The 20,429-nt window shown below is 43.6% G+C and overlaps 1 protein-coding gene across 2 annotated transcripts; it reads left to right on the top strand.

The window, feature by feature from the left end:
• The first annotated feature begins 682 nt into the window (after positions 1–682).
• On the top strand, positions 683–20,216 carry LOC121712362 (ras-related protein Rab-31-like). Of its 2 annotated transcripts, none has more exons than XM_042096624.1 (7): positions 683–878; positions 1,592–1,671; positions 5,698–5,779; positions 10,725–10,796; positions 14,305–14,411; positions 14,829–14,938; positions 16,695–20,216. In XM_042096624.1, exons 1-7 carry the CDS (start codon positions 840–842, stop codon positions 16,790–16,792), a joined length of 588 nt encoding a protein of 195 aa, XP_041952558.1. In that variant the 5' UTR covers positions 683–839; the 3' UTR covers positions 16,793–20,216. The 2 variants fall into 2 exon arrangements, with proteins under 2 accessions (XP_041952558.1, XP_041952549.1); XM_042096615.1 differs by having other exon boundaries at positions 14,829–15,001.
• Positions 20,217–20,429: the final 213 nt, after the last annotated feature.

Raw genomic sequence — 20,429 nt, 5'->3', positions numbered from 1 at the left:
CAACCCTGATTGAGAACTAATATTTGTATTTGGTGGTGCTAAAGATGCGTCAACCACTCTAAAGGTAACTAGGCTACTCTATGGTGGGATGAAGACATGGGGACACATTGATGTAAATCCATTATTGAAATTCCTATCCAAACATGCTGTCATGCAACTTTTACGAAAATGACCCCTGATACCCATCCTATCTAAGCTGATGTATGCGCTTTGCGTAAAAGTTGGCCCACATATGCGCGCATGGGTTATCCAAAAAAGTGATCAATTGCAATCGAAAAAACACCAAAAACAAACAAACCACAAAATCTTTCTGTAACTGACTGAGAATTTTCACCTGGCTGCATCACACGGCCCTTATGTGACCTACTTTTATTAAGGCTACAGCCTGCTTTATGTCTGCATTCCATATTGCTGACCGCTCTAACCTAGTGAGACGACCCGCCGCTTAGGAATGCGGAATCGGCGCTCAGGCTAACTAGGGTTGTCATATAGTTAATGGCAGAAAATAATTCTAAGACCAACAGAACTTCTGTATAATTGCAATAGGTTTTCTCTTGCTTTTAGACCATTACCTAATTTTCCACTATGTCGCCCGTTTATCTTTTTTCTGACTAGTTCTTTAAGTTGGAGAGAGGAGAGGCACATGCATCACGTGACTGACACCGCTTCGAGTGACTCCAACTGGTTTCCGTTATATTTGGGAAGATGGTCAGACAAGTCGCTCAGGGGCTGGGTTTGTCGTTTAATAGCGAAATGTCGTTGTATGCATATTTGCACTGAACCAATAAAACGTATACAACGCGGACGAAGAATGCGCCAGTCTTCGCAGAAAGTCTAAAATGGCCATAATAAGGGAACTTAAAGTCTGCCTTCTCGGGGTAAGTCGAGAAAAAACTTCCTCCGCCGGATTCCTCGCAGATTTCCCGAGTCTGCGGTTCTGTTGTTCGTTGCGTCAGGCAAACATGAGCGAACGCTGAGCTGGTATTGTTCTCGGGAAACTGGTTAATTCGGCTATTCTCTGTTTTACTTGTAATTTAAGATCAGAAAAAAACTTTAAGACTATTTCAAAAAATCGTACTGTTTACTGATTGAGTATGCTATTTGGTAATACCCGGTCGTAATTTCCTAACGTCAATCTATTTTTGGAAAAACATATTTGCTTTCCGATCCCGTGTAACATTCGTACACCGCACAACCAGTAATCAAAGCCGGTGTCTCTCTGCTAGGCCCCGACATGTTTCTCTGTTCATTCAGATGTCATTTTCTCCGATTGCATAGCGATGCCAATTCAACATCCACAGGCAGGCATTACGTCACATTGTCAGGCTGCTGGTAAATGGACAGCAGCTCTAAGCGCATAGCGCTTTTGTCCCCATAAATCCAACATTTTAGGAATAGTTTCGGAATTGAAGTGTTTTGTCAACATTGTCCTTCTGACTACAATCTACAATTAGGCTATCCACATATTTTCCGGTCATTCTGAAAGTGTTTGTCCCCGGATGCTTGGATAACGAATATACACGTAAGAATATTTGTTAGGATTGGCGAAATTACTTAACCTGAAGCCTACTCTTTTCCCCTTGTCTCATAGGATACGGGAGTCGGGAAGTCTAGTATTGTGTGCCGCTTTGTGCAGGACCACTTCGACCATAACATAAGTCCAACTATTGGGTAGGTCACACTGTCAAATTCACATGCGAACTAACTGTCTACACATAGTGCCAGCTCATTTGTAATTTAAAAGCAGAATATGAGTCAGTTGTGGTTTTGTCTAGGAGCGCGAAAGAGCTTAGCTCATCTTTTTTAAGAGGGAAAGAATGTGTCTGAGGCCCTTGAGACAGCACTTCACCAACTGAATTGTTATCAGACTGTAAGACCGCTGGCCAACAAGGCAAAGTACAGGATTCCTTTGGAATTGAAAAAAAAAAAATGTTATTCACTTTTATTTCTATAATAGCCTGTAGGGATCATGGCAACCCAATGTCAGGGGCTGTGTGACACTGTCTGGTTTAAAAGGCCTTTGGCCTAATTTGCAATGGAAAAGGGAAGATTATTTAAGTCACAAGAGGGTTACTGTTGTTGATGATGCTGCAATATTCAGCAAGTAAGCAGCTTGCTGGAGTGATGTCGTCTTTGTATACCATGGCTGCTGTTTTAGCCTAATATTGGTGTTATCTTGTGGTATCAAAACGTCTACTAAGTGACTAGGTCTTGGACAGGTAGATTTTGATTGGACATAATTTAAATGACCAGTAGATTAGTAAATCCTAAGAAGGGAAGCCTCTAGATTATTGTTTCTCTGGCAGAGATTCCCCAAGTAAACAGTTCAGGCCTGTTGTAGAACCCCTGAGTTGATGCGGCTCTAGGAAGAACAACAGAATTGAACAAACAGAATTCTGGAATGACTGTTCTGTAGGACCACAGAGCAGTGGCGGTTTTAGCTTGCATGATACCGTTGGCGAACCCCCCAGCACACACACACACACAAAGGATGGTATATTTGTTGCCCCCACCCCCCACCCCCAAATGCACACTGAACCAATATGTGATTGTTTGGGTGAAATTAGATCTAATTTTTGCTAGTTCAGTTGGACTGATAACTGAATACTTTCCTATAATACTCACAAAGATATGACATAATAAAGCATTGCCTTTGTGTTTTGCTGGTTTAGACCTTATCTTGTCCGTTTGTTTTAATTTGGCACTAGAGAATCATCTCCCAGCACTGTCAACCAAGAGTTAAGACTAAACCAATTCACCTGGGTGGTGTGCAGACTAAAGCTGTTTTCAGACACGTCCTCCGAGGTACATGCAGAGCTTTGTCAAACGTAGGTCCGACCCTTCTGGTCATTCAGATATGATGCTGACATTATGCGGTCATGTAGATAGATAGATAGATAGATAGATAGATAGATAGTTTATTGATCACCGAGGGGAAATTCAAGTGTGTGAACGACACCGACACACATTAACAGAATCTCCGTGTGGTTGAACAGGTTGAACGTGGTTGAACACGCACATGAACAGAATCTCAGCATGTTCCTCGCTTCATTCAGACAAAAGTTCATTTACATAATGTCCGTCAGAAAGAGAGGGGAGTAGTGTAACAGCCGGCTAAGTTCGGAATTTCAAATGGCCGAAGGGTGCCTGCTCAGACCCACATGGTGACCAGATAATTAACACGAGGTGCAAATGACCGATAGAAAACCAATTTCGCACAAATGAAAAATAATAAATATTCAGTGTTTTAGCTTCCACACACACACAAATACACAGGGCGGGGATGACACAGACCCACATTGGGCAACTATCACACACACACACACACACACACACAGACACACACACACACACACACACACACACACACACACCAGAGGCGGACAGAGTACACAGCTTCATTACTTGAGTAAAAGTACAGATACCCTTTGCTAAATTTTACTCAAGTACAAGTAAAAGTACAACAGTCAGATGTCTAATTAAGTAAAAGTACTGAAGTAATTGTTTTTAAAAGTACTTGAGTATCAAGAGTACAAGAATACATTTTCTAAATATTGCATTACTACTGGCACAGTGCTTACATTTATGTAGGCTACAGAAACGTCCTACATGGAGTTATGAAAAATGTTAATGTTAATACCTTGGAGAATGCAAAAGGAATTGAAAGTAAAATCAAGTCATTTTCATCTTTTTACCATGTTGCCAGGGATGGGCAGTATTTCTAATACATGTATTTAAAATACGTATTTCAAATACAAAATACTATTTTGTAATTGAAACACTTGAAGCGAACACTATCATTAACTTGTTCAGAAAATTGAAATAGTCTGGCGAGGTGGGGCCACGGGTTGGCACATTCCCGGGATGGACCTGCTGCGTCTTCATCCATTGTTTCGTCCATGGTTTCGTGTCTTATCTAAATCTGACCATGGAGTTGACTTTGGTGGAAAGCTGAAGGGGATTGCTGATAGGCTGTCCCAATCAGTGGCGCCTGCACAATCCAATCACGTTTGAGAGGGAAACAACAAATTGAGGGTTTCCGAGATTTTTCTTTTTTCCTTTTTTTTTTTTAGAAGAAGTAACAGGTACTCACGGTTATGGATAGAAATGTAGTGGAGTAAAGAGTACAATATTTGCCTCTCAAATGTACTTGAGTAAAGTCATGAGTACTCCCCAAAAATGATACTCGAGTAAAGTACAGATCCCTCAAAATTGTACTCAAGTACTGTACTCAAGTAAATGTACTCTGTTACTGTCCGGCTCTGACACACACACACACACACTCACACTCATCCCATGCTTCTCATTTGCACACACACACACACACACACACACACAAACACACACATGGGGCAGTTCCAGTGGGGTTGGGTGTGGGGTGGCGTGGAGATGTGATGTGCTGCCTCCCACCAGATACTGCCCTGAACGGCCGCCATTAAAACACACTTCTGCTACAGAGGTTCCGCTTGGTACCTATTTCAGGCTATGCTATTTGCATAAGCAGAGATCTTGATTATTAACAGGAACATCTGAATAGCAACATATTCCTGGTTTGCCTAGAAAAGTCTAGAGTTTAAAGTTTTACAAGTGTGTCACCAGGCATTTTTTGTGGAAGGAGGTAAATACATTATTACTCAAATATAGTGAGCAGCTTACACCAACATTGACACTGTCAGTTAACCCTGAAGCATGTGTCTGGCCCACAGCAGGCATGACATGCTTGTGTTTAAAAAAGTGCCTATTTGAATTCCAAATTCACCACAAACTCACGGTTCAAGCCTGACACATTTCACAGCTGTGGACCATTCTGGTGTACGAGAGACAAAATGAGGAGGGTAGAGAATGAAAAAAGCCCTATGTTGTTTTTGTCCAACTCATTTTGATGGTGCACTAAATTACAACAGGGAGAATGGCGCCTCTGCCATTTCCACCTGGACCGCCTGGTGTTGCCCCTATGTAGCACTGCTACACTATTGCCCCTATGTAGCACTGCTACACTATGACCCTTTTGCAGAACTCTTTTCATTACTTTTTAATGCCCTAGGTACCTGTTTGCCATCTTTATCCAAAGTGCAGGGCAGGCCGATATACCTTCAAGGAACACTGCATGTTGAAAAACAATGCCATAAAGGTTTACCCATTTCATTGGAGCCAATGGCAAAGGGGTAAACACCAGTTAATACACTGTGTTGCTTTCACTATGTGGGTGACTTAAGTACCCCAGTCTGATAGTGTTGGCATTAATTTGCTTGCGTTACACAAAGAAGGGCATGGAAGCAGCTTAGCGTTGATCCAGCAGTAAGGAGAAAGGGGCTGCAATGTTAGGAGTTATTTAGGGCTAATCAGATTAGAAACTAAAATAAAACATTTGAGAGGAGAAAGGAAAACAAAATGAGATTAGCATGAGGAAGGCGTAGGGCAGCAGTGTGGGCACTAATGCGCAATGTTCACAGCTTCTCTCTGCCCATCCACCTCAGACACTCTCTCTCTTTCTCCCCATCTCCCTTTCTCTCTCCATCTCTCTCTCTGTTCCCCATCTCTCTTTCTTTCTCTAACCGATTCTCTCTCCCCATCTATCTCTGTCACCCATCTCTCTCTCTCTCTCTCTCTCTCTCTGTATGTCTCTCACACAATAATGTGTGTGTTTGTGTTTTGTCTGCAGTGCATCTAATGTGTGTGTTTGTGTTTTGTCTGCAGTGCATCTTTCCTGACTAAGACTGTCCCATGTGGGAACGAGCTCCACAAGTTTCTCATCTGGGATACGGCTGGCCAGGAGAGGGTGGGTAACAGAAGAGCACACAACAGACAATCCACAGACGGGGCACAGACACAGCCCCCTAAGGCCTGGAATGCAATAACAGTGCTAAACTAGTTGGGCAATTGGAGAGTACAGACCTCCACCAAGGTCAAGTGCAATATCTCGCAACAGTAGCGAAATTGAAAGTACATTTGTAGAGGCAGCCCATGAAGCTGATCCACTGAAAGTAAATCCATCGCCTTGTAAGCCGCTCCATGCTACACCTTTCCACCACAGAGTCATGAAAATAGGACCGTCATTTTTGCACAGTTCTGTTTACATAGAGACTACCAGTCAGGATGCACTGAAAACATAGCCTCCTTGGCGTAAAAGCAATAATAATATCACTTGCTGCCCTGCTAGAAGCTGATTCCAGATCAGATCTAGCCTAGAAATCTAGACGCACCCTAGCGGCGGCAAATTAATTTGCTCAGCCTGTACGTCTAGTAGCAAACCATAGGAATTTCTATTGGCGAACATTGTCGATGTTATCCAATCACAGCGCTCTATTTTGTTAGAGAGTCTTAAGGCGGGCTTAACAGGATAACGACAGTCCTGCGACGGTGAACAACAAGGAAGGTGGCTATGGCGAACGAAGAGCGGTTGTTTGAATCGACGTTGGCGTCAACTTTGGAGGAGTTGCTTTTCTTTGAAAGTTGAGCAACACAATGCACTTAAGTCATTCCTTTCGAAGAAGGATGTATTTGCCGTTTTGCCTACCGGATACGGATATGGTCGTAGCGCTGGCCTATTGCATGCCTAGGCAGTTTGAAAGACAATTCTCTGCCCGCCCCTTGGATTAAGCGAGGTGAATGGCTCGATTCCAGACTATACATTTCAGTGATATAGGATGGCCCGCCAGGCTAGATCAGATCTAGTTCTGATGAGAAACAGCAGCTAACAGGGGACAGCAGTGATGACCACAGATGCAGTAGCACCTTTTATCTGATGGATAGAATCAACAGCACTGCATATTCTGTATGAGACAGCATAAAGTCAAACAAGCCTTACGGATAAAGACTACTCAAACAAGCCGCAATTCAAAATCCATTTTCAGACAGGAAGCGACTAGCAGCGATGTAGCGATGAGAGACCAAGAAATTAATAAAATTCACAGATTTGTAGCAATGATAGACAAAATAGATATTGATGAAGTGATGGACAAAGCGAATACAGCATGCACACACTTCCATTGACACACTGTCAAAGACACACACCGGGTTGGTGGTGAGTTGAATACTAAAGGTGAACATATAGTATACTGTACACTGTATAAAAAGTATAGAATAGTCAAGTCAAATCAATCATATTTATCCACCTTATTCATAAGCCATCAATGGGCGTCGGCAGTATTCAGTACTCTGAAATCCGGTTTTCTGTTTCCAGCCGAAGCTGATTTTAAGCTGCTTCATATGATTGACTAGTTTGACTAAAAGACAGTACCTGATGCATCCCAACTAAGTTAAAAGTTATAAACAGAATGGACCGAAAATGAAAACCTGAATGGAAGTAGGTTTCTGGAACAAGGTGGATATAGCACATTTAAAAACAACATGAGTTCTACATAGCGTATTTCGAAAAAGAATGGACTTTGTTGTTGAAGTAGATTTGGTGCTGTCGGTGCGGTTGCATCTGCTGGCCCTGGGTTGCTGGGACCACCCAGCAGGCTGTCCTGCACTCAGAATGTATGGACTGTCTTTCCAAGTCAGACGACTGACCTCGTCACACCTCCACGCCACCCCCACACCTCTGCCCAACCCCGTGTCTCTGTGTGTGTGTGTGTTTGTGTATGTGTGATGTCGCTGCCCTCTGTGTGTATGTGTCATCCCCACCCTGTGTATGTGTGATATAGCTGCCCTCTGTATGTGTCATATCCCTGCCCTGTGTGTGTGTGTGTGCGTGTGTGTGTGTGTGTGCGTGTGTGTGCTTCCTCAGCTTTTGTTCCTCCTATCTTCCCATGTGTTCTGTCACACTACCTCTCTCCCCTTCTTGCTTGTTTTTCACTCCGTTGCTCACTCTCTCCTGCTCTGATTTCTGCCATGATCTCTGTACCATTTCCCTTTGTTTTCACTCTTTTGTTTCTTTCTATCCCTCTGTCCTTCTCTTCTCTTCTCTCTTTCTCTTTCTGTTTTTCACTCCCAGTACTCCCTCTCTCCAGTCTCCATGTTCTCTTTATCTGTTATTTCTTTGTTTCACTGGTGTACTCTCTCTCTCTCTCTCTCTCTCTTTCTCTCTCTCTCTATCTCTCTTTCTCTCTCTCTTTCTCTCCCTCTCTCTCCTCTCTCTCTCTCTCTGGACAGTGTGCACATCATTCTTTCCGCTGCCCTGTGTTCACACAAACAGGGTCACTCTGTGATGCAGGCTCTGTGTGTGTGTGTGTGTGTGTGTGTGTGTGTGTGTGTGTGTGTGGTGTGTGTGCGTGCGTGTGTGTGCATGACACCCGGATGTCAGGACAGGGGTCACTCACAAGTGTAATGACTTGTGGGATAACGTGGAGTTGTGTGTGTGCGTGGGTTTAGACAGTAGATGTGTCTCTAATAGTTTAGTCTAGGCTAATTAGATTGAGGCTGATTGTGGTTTTACATATTTTTCATTACTTCACATTACTTATTTTATCCCCAATCTCATTGTGAGCAGAAATTTTAAATCTGTTTATTTAAATTAGACAAATGATGTGTCTTTTTGTTTAGGACATTTCTGTGTGTGTGTCTGTGTGGGAAGTTTGTTGCTGAATGAGCGTATGTGATGGTATGTGTTTGTGTTTTGTCACTGTGTGTATGTTTGTGTGTGTGTGTGTGCGCGCGAGTGTGTGCGTGGGTTCATGTTGTTTTTGTGTGTGTGTGTGTGGCTGCCAGTTGTGTTTGTGCCAGTGTGTGGGAGGTTGCTGAGCGAGCATGTGTGCCATCACTGCATTGCAGAGCTTTTCTGTGCGTGTGTGTGTGTATATATGTTTGTTTGTGTGTGTGTGTGTGTGTGTGTGTGTGTGTGTGTGTGTGTGTGTGTGTCAGTGAGTGAGTATAAGCCATAGTGTGAGCGAATATGTTGCAGTGGTAAGGGATGTGTGTGTCAGTGTTTTTACATTTGACACACTTTGAATGTGAATGTAAATGAGAACCATGGTGTGAGAGAGTGAGAGTGTACTGTGTGTGTGTGTGTGTGTGTGTGTGTGTGTGTGTGTGTGTGTGTGTGTGTGTGTGTGTGTTAACCTGGCACTGCCAAACATGCAGTCAGGAAAAAGTGTGTCACCACTGCCTGTGGGTCAAAGTGGCCTTAACATTTGGCCAAGTTCCCTGTCCCCATGGTGACATCACTTCCTGTCTGTTCTGCCTCTGCTGCCTGTCAAAGGGAAGAGAGAAGGACCACTCTGTGGATGAAGGCTGGAGGAAAACACTCTGAGGAGTGGATTTTACTCATTACCCCAGTTAGAAATAGATCCTTACCCTCACACATGAGTGGGAGGGAGAGTGTGCTTTAATCAGGTCCGTGTGTGTTTCCATTTGCATTTCTGACTGGTCCTATTTACTTCAAATTGTTGAACAAGGTACCATATCTCAGTGTCCTACATGATGATAGTGATCCAGATCAGGATTTGGATGCAGTGAGGGACTGCAGTTGCAGTCATGGCATTCCTGCAGGACAAAAATATCCCCATTTCCCTCATTGTTCTCACGGCTCAAAAAAGAACGTACAAATGTAATGGCTACTGGAATAGCAACAAGAAAGCAACCATGGACAGATATTATCTAACTATTAAGGGGTCTGGAATAACTACCAGTTTCTCCCTTCGGTTACTTTTACTGTCTGCTTGTTTGGGCAACCATTAAACAGTGACAAACAGTGCTCGAGGAACAGTGTATGCTGCCTTTAGTTTATAGTAACCTCAGGAAGCATTCGAGTTACACAGTTAGAACAAGTTTTGTGCCCAACAGGAGACTCTGAAATGTAACTCATTCTGGACTCTGACGTAATGACCGACGGAAGACAGACATGACCCACCAGCTATAGTTTACCTGTGCAGACATGTTTTGAATAAGGAAGGCCCTGGGATCAGCATATCTGTACCCTGTACATTTCTGACGACATTGTTAAGACTTGCCTGCCATACCATACAGGTTTCCACTGTTTTGGATTCCCTGACACCATTTTGAACTTAGCCCCAGGCTCATTGTCATTGTCAGCGTTTAGGATTTCGAGTGAAACCAGGCACACTGTCCACACAGCCTACAGCCAGAGCTGAGCACCAGAGCATGGGCTTCCAAAGGCACACCCAAAAGCAGCACTTAAACTGGGAGTCTGGATGTGAACTGGCTGATTAGAGTCCAGCGGAGTGCTGGTGTCACCATGGTCACATGGCACTGGCTGCTTACTGACTCATGGATGTCTGTCCCCAGGCTGAGAAAGGCCAAGCCAGGTCATTTGGGTGTAGCTTATAACTTTATGGCAGTGAGATATTGTGTGTACTATGCAAGTTTCTCTTCCTGATTTTAATTGCTAGTGAGTGATGGTTGGTGTCTGTTCAGATATGCGCACTGGCACTCACACTTATACATGCAATGTTAAGGGTTATTTATGTCAAGTCAAGTCACTATTATTTATATAGCGCTTTTGTATGCATGTGTGAATGTGTGGGTGTGCATGTATGTGTGTTTGTCTTATGTTTGTACTTTTTATGTAATACAATAAAATTGACTAGAAACCCAAGTTATGGAGCTGTAACCAGTTTTATAAGCAATGAACATGTGTTTTTAGGTCCCTAGGAGTCAAATGCAAAACAGACCATGTGAAACCATATTAGAGCAATATTACACAAGTGTGGTATTAAAATAGGCTCAAAGCTAATGGTTTCCTGTGATTATAACGATTATAGCTTTTTGATCAAAAAAATGAACTGCCATGGCTAAGTGTTGATTAATGTGATTGGTTTCAGTTCCACTCCCTGGCGCCAATGTACTACAGAGGATCCGCAGCCGCAGTCATCGTTTATGACATCACAAAGCTGGTGAGTTCCATTCCTTTGAACAGTCTCATTTGGAATGTTGAATGTGGAGGGAACTCAGGCTTGGGCTACGCCGGGTCCGCAACTGAAGCGCAGTTTGCAGAGTGTAAGAATAGCTTTAGAAGAGTGGTCTAATTTTTTCGAAGGTATGTGTGCTGCTACCACATCTGGTTTAGCCAGTTCCATTGATTATAGTGGCTGCTAATTGTTGCAGCAGACACTGTGAATCGTTTCTAGCGGTATTAAGCCAGACAGACACTTTTTGTGTTTGTCTTTCTTGTTTTTCAGTCACATACGACATGGTAACTCACACTACATGTTTCAGATACGAACACTGTGTTCAGACTGTATGCTTGACTGCTCACACAGCAAGACAGCTGACAAAAAAAAACATGCCGAAAAACGAATTGGATCAGATCAGAGCTGGAACGTTGATTCGTCTAATTGGGTGTCGTGAGCCTGCTCAAAGTACACAACAAATCGGACACAAATTTGGCCTGATTAAAAAGTTTGTCGGACTAATTCGGGGCTAAATCATGTCAAAGTCACACAGGTTAGCATCATATCTGAATCATCCGAAGGGTAGGACCTCCGTTTGACAAACCTCCTCATATACTCCGGAGGTTATATCTGAAAGTGCTTACAGTGTTTGCTTGCCATTAGACACTTTGTGTCAGTCTGTGTGGCTCCCAGGAAGTGAAAAGTTGTCCTTGATATTCATACAGTAGCACACTGTTCTGCCATACCAAACCAAAACTTTACTCTGTTCAGGTGGAAAGTTTGTTTTGTTATTTTTATCCACCTGACAACTGACCTTACACATACACACACACACACACACACACACACACACACACACACACACACACAGGGACGGGCAGATACATGTAATTAAAATACGTATTTCAAATACAAAAACATTATTTGGTAATTTGTATCTTATGTGTGTGTGTGTGTGAGGGGGGGGGGGGGTATATTAATTGGGCCGGGGCTGTCCGGGGTCTGTGCAGCACATCTGCTGTGCTGCAGTTGCAGCAGATCCAGGCAGTCTGCCTAGGCCATCACGAGCAATGCTATCCTACTCATTTACCCTTTTCCCATTGAATATTAATGATTAATGTTATTTTATAATAAAACAATAATCAAAATAATTTTGCCTAAAACAACTAGTTCAAGCACTTTTTCAGTAGCAATTGTCTGTCGCAATTTGACGCATTCGATGGCTGTCTCGCCTCGGGCTATATCTGTGTCAGGAGATTTTTCTTTCTTATTAATAGTCTGATGAAATCTAGACATGTCATTAAAAAAATCCAGAAGATCTCCAGAACTTATTTTAATCTTTTCATAGTCATGCACAACATTCTAGACAGTTTAGCTAACAATTCTAAATGCACCTTGCACAATGGGCCACAGGTGGACCAAGAGGTCAGAATCAAATCAAACCTGAGCCACGAAGGCTCAATTCCTCTCTCTCCATGAAGCTGCACAATGAAGTTTAAACATGACATAGTCTTGTTAGGCTACAAATCAAATTAATTTGCGACTGGCCACCCATGCGCAGGCAATTTTCTGACACCTGCAGAACTCGGTAAATAAGTCAACATCTACCAGATTTTAATGCCATATCACTTCAAAAGTCTAAAAGGCCTATTAAGAGGCAATGCAGTTCAAGCGTATGATAAAATTGTCCACACCAAGCGAGACAATATAGCCCAAAGCTGTAGGAGGGACCAGGTTCACCTGCCCGGTTTCCAGCGGCTGGTTATATTTCACCTCTTCAAGCTGGGCTATTTAGGCAAAACATATAGGCCATCAGGCATCAGCCTACTATTAAAAACAACATAGCCTGGTGTAAACTATATAGTTTTAATTTCAGGTCCTAAATAATGGTAGGGATAGGCTGGCCTAGAAATCTCCTGTGCTGCAGCAAGTCTGAGAAGTAGGCATATCGCGCAGCAGCTCCCCCTCCCCCTCCCTGCTAGCAGACATCTACCGGTGAATGGCGAGGTAAGGGCAAAAATTAAGGTGCACAGTATTTTGAAAGGTCGTCATCATCAATAGGCTAATATCACTAGATTTGGGCTATTATTGTTCATCCATGTCAGTGTACCTTAAATAAGTCAGCTCTTGATGTGATCTTATCTGTTCTTATAAAACTCAAAAAGAGAAAGAGAAAGTAGAACTTGAGAATACATTCAAAAGTACATTAAAAAATGTATGCCACACCAGCACACTGCAGTTGCCAGACCAATCCAGTCCACACCCCTCTGGGTCAAAAAAATAAAAATCCCAATTTAACCCATGCACATATGAGAGAGAGAGAGAGAGAGAGAGAGGGAGGGAGGGAGGGAGAGAGAGAGCAAGGGAATGCTGGATAAAGGCGCAAAGCTCTACAATGAAAGCTATGAAATGATTAAATTATTATCCAATCAGAACACATATGGAACCGGTTATAAGGTTGCCCTGTAATAGATTATTGCTCAAAAAATCACCTGAAGCAACATGATGAAAAATTCCTATTTATCCCCTTTGGCATCAATAGAACACCATTTAGTGCTAACACGGTACCTAGTTAGTTAATAACCAACTTAAAGGGTAATGTTTCCCCCTGATCAACAGCTTTACACAGTGCAATATCAAGCAATCTGGGCATGCATTGGTAATTGGTCCACTTGACAAGTTCAGTTGTGACTTTTTGAGTGCATTTCTGATACATTATTTAGGCTATCAGATAGTATAAGTAAGTATAAGTATATATACTTTTTTGATTCCGTGAGGGAAATTTGGTCTCTGCATTTAACCCAATCGGTGAATTAGTGAAACGCACACAGTGTACACACAGTGAGGTGAAGCACACACTAATCCCGGCGCAGTGAGCTGCCTGCTTCAACGGCGGCGCTCGGGGAGCAGTGAGGGGTTAGGTGCCTTGCTCAAGGGTACTTCAGCCGCGGCCCACTGGTCGGGGCTCGAACCGGCAACCCTCCGGTTACAAGTCCAGAGTGCTAACCAGTGGACCACGGCTGCCCCCTAGATGTAACAGGAAGGTCAGCTTAGTTGATCTGTCGACTGTTTGTAGATTTATGGCCTGTCTCATAGGCACGTAAAAGCTGTTGCTCTCAAACACTATCCACTTAATCAACAGTCAGTGTACTGATGAAGGAATAGATTAAATAAATAGATATGGAAGGTTTGCAAAGTGATTTCATGGTACCTTTAAAGATTATTGTTTTTATTTTTAAAATACAAAAATACAGTATTTTGTTTTGATACATGGCGTGACTACTGTATTCTGTAGTTTGTTTTTTATAGTCTTAATTAGGGTATTTGATATTTTTTTATTTTTTTATATATTATACATATTTTTGCCCATCCCAGCACACACACACCCAGATGCCTCTATTTACCAGTTTAGCTTTTGCATGGTCAAAGTATGCAGCTGCACTATAATGTTTTTATTAAAAAAATACTTTAAAAATTAAACTTTGCAATGTGTGTGCATTTGTTTGTACAGGACTCGTTCCAGACGCTGAAGAAGTGGGTTAAGGAGCTGAAAGAGCATGGCCCAGAGAACATTGTGGTGGCCATAGCAGGCAACAAGAATGACCTGGGAGACATTAGGTAACTGATGCTGCTCTCTCTTCTTTCTCCTTTTTTTATCTCTTTCCTCTTTTTTCTTGTCTTCTATCATCTCTCTCAATTTCTGATACTCCTTGCTGCTTGGACTTTCTTGTTAAGGACCTTTGCTGAATCACCTCAAACACAAACACTGGCCGGTACTCCACACAGTTGTCTGTTGACCTCAGCTCTTGCTTTATGGATCCCATCCCACATGGCTTCGTCCCTGAGTTTGGTTCTCACAGCCTGGACTCATGCCCCTCTGGGATAGTTTTCCTGGCACAATCTGTGTGTGTGTGTGTGTGTGTGTGTGTGCGCGCGTGCACGTCCCTGTTTGTGTTGTGTGTTTTGCCTATCTGTGTCTGTGTGTGTGTTTGGCCTGTGTTAACTCTCACTGTGTCCTCCTCCACCTCTTTACAGAGAGGTTCCTATGAAGGAGGCCAAAGACTTTGCCGAGTCCATCGCGGCCATCTTCATCGAGACCAGTGCCCGCAACGCCGTCAACGTGGAGGAGCTCTTCCAGAAGATCAGTGAGTGTCTTGCCGCGTCCCATCCACCTCGACATGCCTTCCTGTCAGAGTACAACAAGCAGAGTGAGGCCCCGTTCTGAATCCGCACGTTTGTCTCTCGCCTGTGCCCGACGCATGAGACGTAGCTTAGGATGGATATGCCGTGAGCACACGCCTGCACCGTTATTAACAGCCCACCGTGACCTTGTCTAGGCAGCTGACGGCTCTTTTAGCCATCTAGTCCTGGGGGATGCTGCCAGAGCCATCAAAGAATCAGCTGATTTCCAACTAGTAGCGTATTTGTTATGTGCATGCTGCATTTCAACAGCCTACCTGCTTTGTGTTTCCACAAATGCTTAGTGTGCACACTACACGTTTGTTGGCCAAGTATGTTGACTGACACACACACACAAAGAATAGGCTATATCTTTTTTTCCTTTTACTGCTACAGAGACACAAATGACCATTTGTGCTGAGTAACACTGACCTTTTTTATCACATTGAGTCAGCATATTGCACATAAAGGTGTAAGTGTGTGTGTGTGTGTGTGTGTGTGTGTGTGTGTGTGTGTGTGTGTGTGTGTGTGTGTGTCGCCACCTCTGGTTCCCAAGGTAGCTGTGGTGTGGTGTGTGTGGAGAGATCTCCCGGCAGGGGCGGAATAGATTTGTTTTATGTGTGACTCACACTGGAACCTGGGAAAACTCCAGAGTGCAAATCAGCCTCAGCAGTGGAGCTAATATAAAGATAGGACTACTCACTGGAGTTAAGGCTCAGCAGTAGAGCTAAAGACAGGACTGCTCACTGAAGTTAAGGGTCAGCAGGAGAGCTAAAGACAGGACTGCTCACTGGAGTTAAGGCTCAGCAGTAGAGCTAAAGACAGGACTGCTCACTAGAGTTAAGGCTCAGCAGGAGAGCTAAAGACAGGACTGCTCACTGGAGTTAAGGCTCAGCAGGAGAGCTAAAGACAGGACTGCTCACTGGAGTTAAGGCTCAGCAGGAGAGCTAAAGACAGGACTGCTCACTGGAGTTAAGGCTCAGCAGTTGAGCTAATGTAAAGACAGGATTGCTCACTGGAGTTAAGGCTCAGCAGTGGAGTCTTGGGTGCGCAGCCCTAAGCTAAAAAAGTGCATAGGAAAGGTAACGTCATGTAACTTAAACATTGTGTTTCAGTCTCGATTTTTGGTGGAAGATGTACTGTAACGTATGTGAAATGTGAGATATCAGACAAATTTGGATGCTAGTTTGGAACATTAAAATGTGTTGTGCCCACATCCAGACTTGAACTAAAATAGCAACAACTACCCGGCCGCTCCTGTCTGTACCAGTCTGTGTGTGCATCCGAGAGTGACTTTAATCTGCATTTTTGTCTGAGAGTGACTATAATCTGTGTGTGCGTTGAAGAGTGACTATATTCTCGCCCTTAGTCTCACTTGCAGTTAGGTCCATAAACTTCCAACATGATTTGGGATATATTAAGAATTTGGAGTAGGTTTTTTCTCATATTTTGTTTGGGGGATCTTTTATTGGTAGTTATGTTCCCATGTCATGATACGCTACAGTGAGCCAAATACATCTAAAGTGACTTGCTTAAAATATATATCATAATGCATGTACTTGTGTTTTGAATATTTCATTTCCAAATATGTCTTTCTAATAAAATAGTAAAATAGATCTAGTGCATGGTTGAGTGTGCTGAATCCAATGTGTTGTTGTTGTTATGTGTAATGTCTGACATCTGATCCTGGCGGTGACTTTTGTGTGTGTGTGTGTTCTGCAGGTCGTCAGATCCCGCCACTGGAGAACCCAGACTTGGACAGCAACGAGTCCTTTAAACTGACCCGTCAGGCCCCTCCATCCAGCCGCCGCTGCTGCTAGACACGCGTGCGCGCGCGCGCGTGTGTGCACACACACACACGCACACACACACACACACACACACACACATTTAGGTCTACACATATACTTTCACATGTAGATGCATGTATGCAAGTGGATGCAAACACCCCCCATACATGCAGGCATCCATCCATCCATCCACACACACGCAGGCTTTGAGCTACAAGTGCAAAAGCACCTAGCAGTCCCGTCCTTACACAGTGAAAGCACAACAGCCAGGCCTCTCACTGCAGACGACAACCTCAGTTCATGAGGCGTGCCCTTCACACATCAGCACAAAACACACACATATTTGCACGCACACACACACACCCGCCCAGACCAGCTTAGTGTTTCAGGCTGCAGCCGCACACCGGATTCCAGGGAGGACCCACACCATCTCTGCCCACCTGACTGGATGCCTCAGTGCCAGCCAAACCAACACTCGCTGCTTCCCATTCGGCACACAGGACCGACAGATGCAGGGTCCAGGAAGACTTCCATAGCACGGTGGAACAGTCTCATCCCCACCTGCCCACCACCGCACACCCACCCAACAGGAGACACCCAGCGCCAACCCCCACAGCTCATACCCATAGTCACACACAACTAGCTCCAGGAGGGAGCAGCAGGATGGGAGAGATGCCCCCACAGCACTATGTGAGAACAGTCTCACCCCTCCACCCACTCAACAGGAGCCCCCCCTCCAGCATCTCGTACCCATCCTCATGCACGGCCAGTTCTCCTGACAGCAGCAGTGTCCAAAAGAAGCAGTAGGAGGGAGAGACCCCCCACAGCCCTGCGGAACAGCAGCAACAACAGAAGGGCCAACATGGCATCACTGGAGAGCTGCTTCTGGAGGAGGATCGCTTGACTTGACTCTTTAGGACCCATCTGTGGTTTTCACTGTCTTTGGAGTTAGTTAGCAGGGCCCAAGCCCACACCCCGTCCTACCAGTGTTCTACACACACACACACACACATGTTGGCCTGCAGCGAGCTAGCCGTCCTCCCCAAGGACCTCCAGGAACCTCCAAGACCTCCAAGTCTGGACCAGATCTAGAAGGTCACCACACACCTTGTTTCCTTAGTAACAGGCACTAAGTGTGTTTTTCCACCTCTGAACCAGGAAAGAGGAACTGTGTGGGCCGGAGGTTCCTGAATCTGAGTCTGTGTGAACATGTGGCCCCCTCTCAAGCCTTCAGTTAGTGGTCCAGCCCACGTCTGGAGAAGTGGGGACGTTTTTATCCAGATGTCCATTGTTGACTTTCCAGAATTCTTTTAGAGGAACTTATTACCTGCTCATACCTTAATCCATGATTGTGTATAGGTACATTTTTTTCCCAGTTGTAACGTATGTTATGTAACATATACTAGGGAGACTGTGGTCACCTTTTAAATTAATGTTTGATGGCTAGTTAAATTTGCTAATAGATTTGATGCAGCATTTGCAAAAGTTCACTTGTATGTTGGATGTAAAAGAAGCTGTGCTTCGCTAATTGGGCCTGTATAGTAGACAGGCTTACCAACTCAAGAGCATTACCATGGCATTTACATGCGTTGTCCACTAGGTGGCATCCGTCCTCTGTCATCCCATGAAGTGCCTTAACCAGGAGTTGATGTACATGTATTTATAGGGTTATGTAACATATGTATGTAGCATTGTAGTTTAGACTCCTTTATTTCTCTCCTTCATCTGTGTGCATGTTTTTTCCCTTTGTGTGCAAAGAGCAGTAAGCAAAGATAACCGAGACTTCTAACTGCTTCATCTGCTGTTGGGTTCTGATTGGTTGATTGAGTGTGTACGCTGGATGTTACAAACACCCACCAGGTGAAGATCACATAGGTAGCAGCCCTGTACCCTTTACTATATTGATGGGGTCATTGGGCCATTGGCATGCTTCAGTGTATCAGGTGATGATGCACAAGGCAACTGTTCCAGTGTTACTCTGAGCAGTGTCGTTTGGGCATTCTTTTAATCTGGAAAACTTTAATAATCAGCGTACAACTTTGTCATGATCATCCTATAACACTATGAGTCATATGATTGCCCAGCAACATTGCTCAGATAGTTTCCCACTGCATCATCACCTTTACTTGTTGAATGAAAAAACACCTTGAATGACTGGCCAGTGGTTTTAAAGCAGTAGTAGAAATCTAGTCGTTGAAGGACAGGGAAGAAACTAAACAGTAAGTGAGTAAATGGTGAGAGTTGGTACTACTTACACGTGGTGCAGTATTACCTCTCCAAATGCATCAGAAATTACCATAATAAGTGGGTGAGATGCAACATCTGTAGTTTATTCATTTCTAGCACCTTTGTACATTACGTTTTTCGTATTGGCAAGAATGAAAATGTGGTCTTTAAGCAGAGCCTGTGTATTGTGTGCCAATCAGAGTCTCACTTCTGCATAGTGGCCATGTGTTACAGGGTGAGAGTAGTGTGCCTTCAATTCCCCTAGGCTCTGAATAATTGTAATGCTGTTTGAATTCTGTTTGAAAAGAGAACCTAATTGCTAAAGGAAACATATGTTTAGTTACTGTCTTCCACCCATAAGAAAAAGTTTTATTGTGCGATCTACCCGCTCAAGTGCCTTTGTGGTCTTATTGTCCTGGTTTCAGATTGATCGTGTTGTGTGTGTGTGTCTAAACACTAGTCATAAAGTCACTAGTCACTAAACACAATCATCGATAACCAGGACCAAATGTGCCTTCAGTCGATTAGATTATTTTCTGTAAAACTGAAAAAGAAAAAAAAACTATAAGACAAACCACTATTAATTGTGCATGTGTTTATTTGGTTACCCTAAATTGGTTAGAACTGTGGATGGACTTGGGACCTTGACACTGCTATGTAGCCATAACGTTTATTGTTCCCCTTCAATTGACTTCAGGTTACATGTGATTTGTTTTGTATCACAGTATCTCTGAAGCCAATCACTTTAAGTCTGAGTGGCCAAATTCCTCACAACTGCCAAAATCTGAGATTAAAAAACATCGGAATTAGCAGTGTTGTTTTGACCATATGGATCGAGTAATTTGACATACCTGATGCCCATAACTGCAGGCTATCTTTGCTAAGAATGTAACCATAAGATAGGCTGTCATTGATGGTGAAGTTGTTATTGGGACATTATACATACATTCGTGTGCTTTTTTAGCATTACAGAACTGAAGTGAGGAGTGTCTGTACTGACAATAGTTGCTTGGTAATCTGATGCCGTTTGCGCGTCAGAAGCGTGCATTCTCTCCGCCCTGGTTCCATAATGGTGGTTAATAGACCATCACAGTCTGTCGTGCTAGATTCTGGCTGCCAATGCCTTCAGCTGTATTTGAACCTGCTCGGTTTGTTTATGTATGATCAAGACAGACAGTGTTAACATTTTGCATTAATCCTTAATAAAGTCATACTTTGTCTACCTTAATTGAGTCAATTGCTGTACAATCATTACAGTTTCAGCTAATCTGGGACGGAACATTCCCCAACCTCTGTTTCTGTCCGAAGTAACATGAGAGAACATCTCGGCTCCCGTCCTAAGACCTGTCACCATGAGTTTAAGGGTCACAGCCCACGAACATGTGCGGATACATTTCATAACATTGTGTTAAAAAATAGCGGTATGGACACTATGATTAGA

The sequence above is a fragment of the Alosa sapidissima genome, chromosome 1 (assembly GCF_018492685.1).
Source record: "Alosa sapidissima isolate fAloSap1 chromosome 1, fAloSap1.pri, whole genome shotgun sequence".
Lineage (NCBI taxonomy): Eukaryota > Metazoa > Chordata > Actinopteri > Clupeiformes > Clupeidae > Alosa > Alosa sapidissima.
Note: the sequence above shows the minus strand (reverse complement) of the source record. Positions and strands in the feature narration are given on the sequence as shown.

Excerpts from the sequence above, each read along its gene's own strand:
- LOC121712362 (XM_042096615.1), top strand. The coding sequence starts at position 840 with ATGGCCATAATAAGGGAACTTAAAGTCTGCCTTCTCGGG. Across the intron at positions 879-1,591 it reads TTAAAGTCTGCCTTCTCGGG|GATACGGGAGTCGGGAAGTC; the intron begins GTAAGTCGAGAA and ends CTTGTCTCATAG. Across the intron at positions 15,002-16,694 it reads GTCAGAGTACAACAAGCAGA|GTCGTCAGATCCCGCCACTG; the intron begins GTGAGGCCCCGT and ends TGTGTTCTGCAG.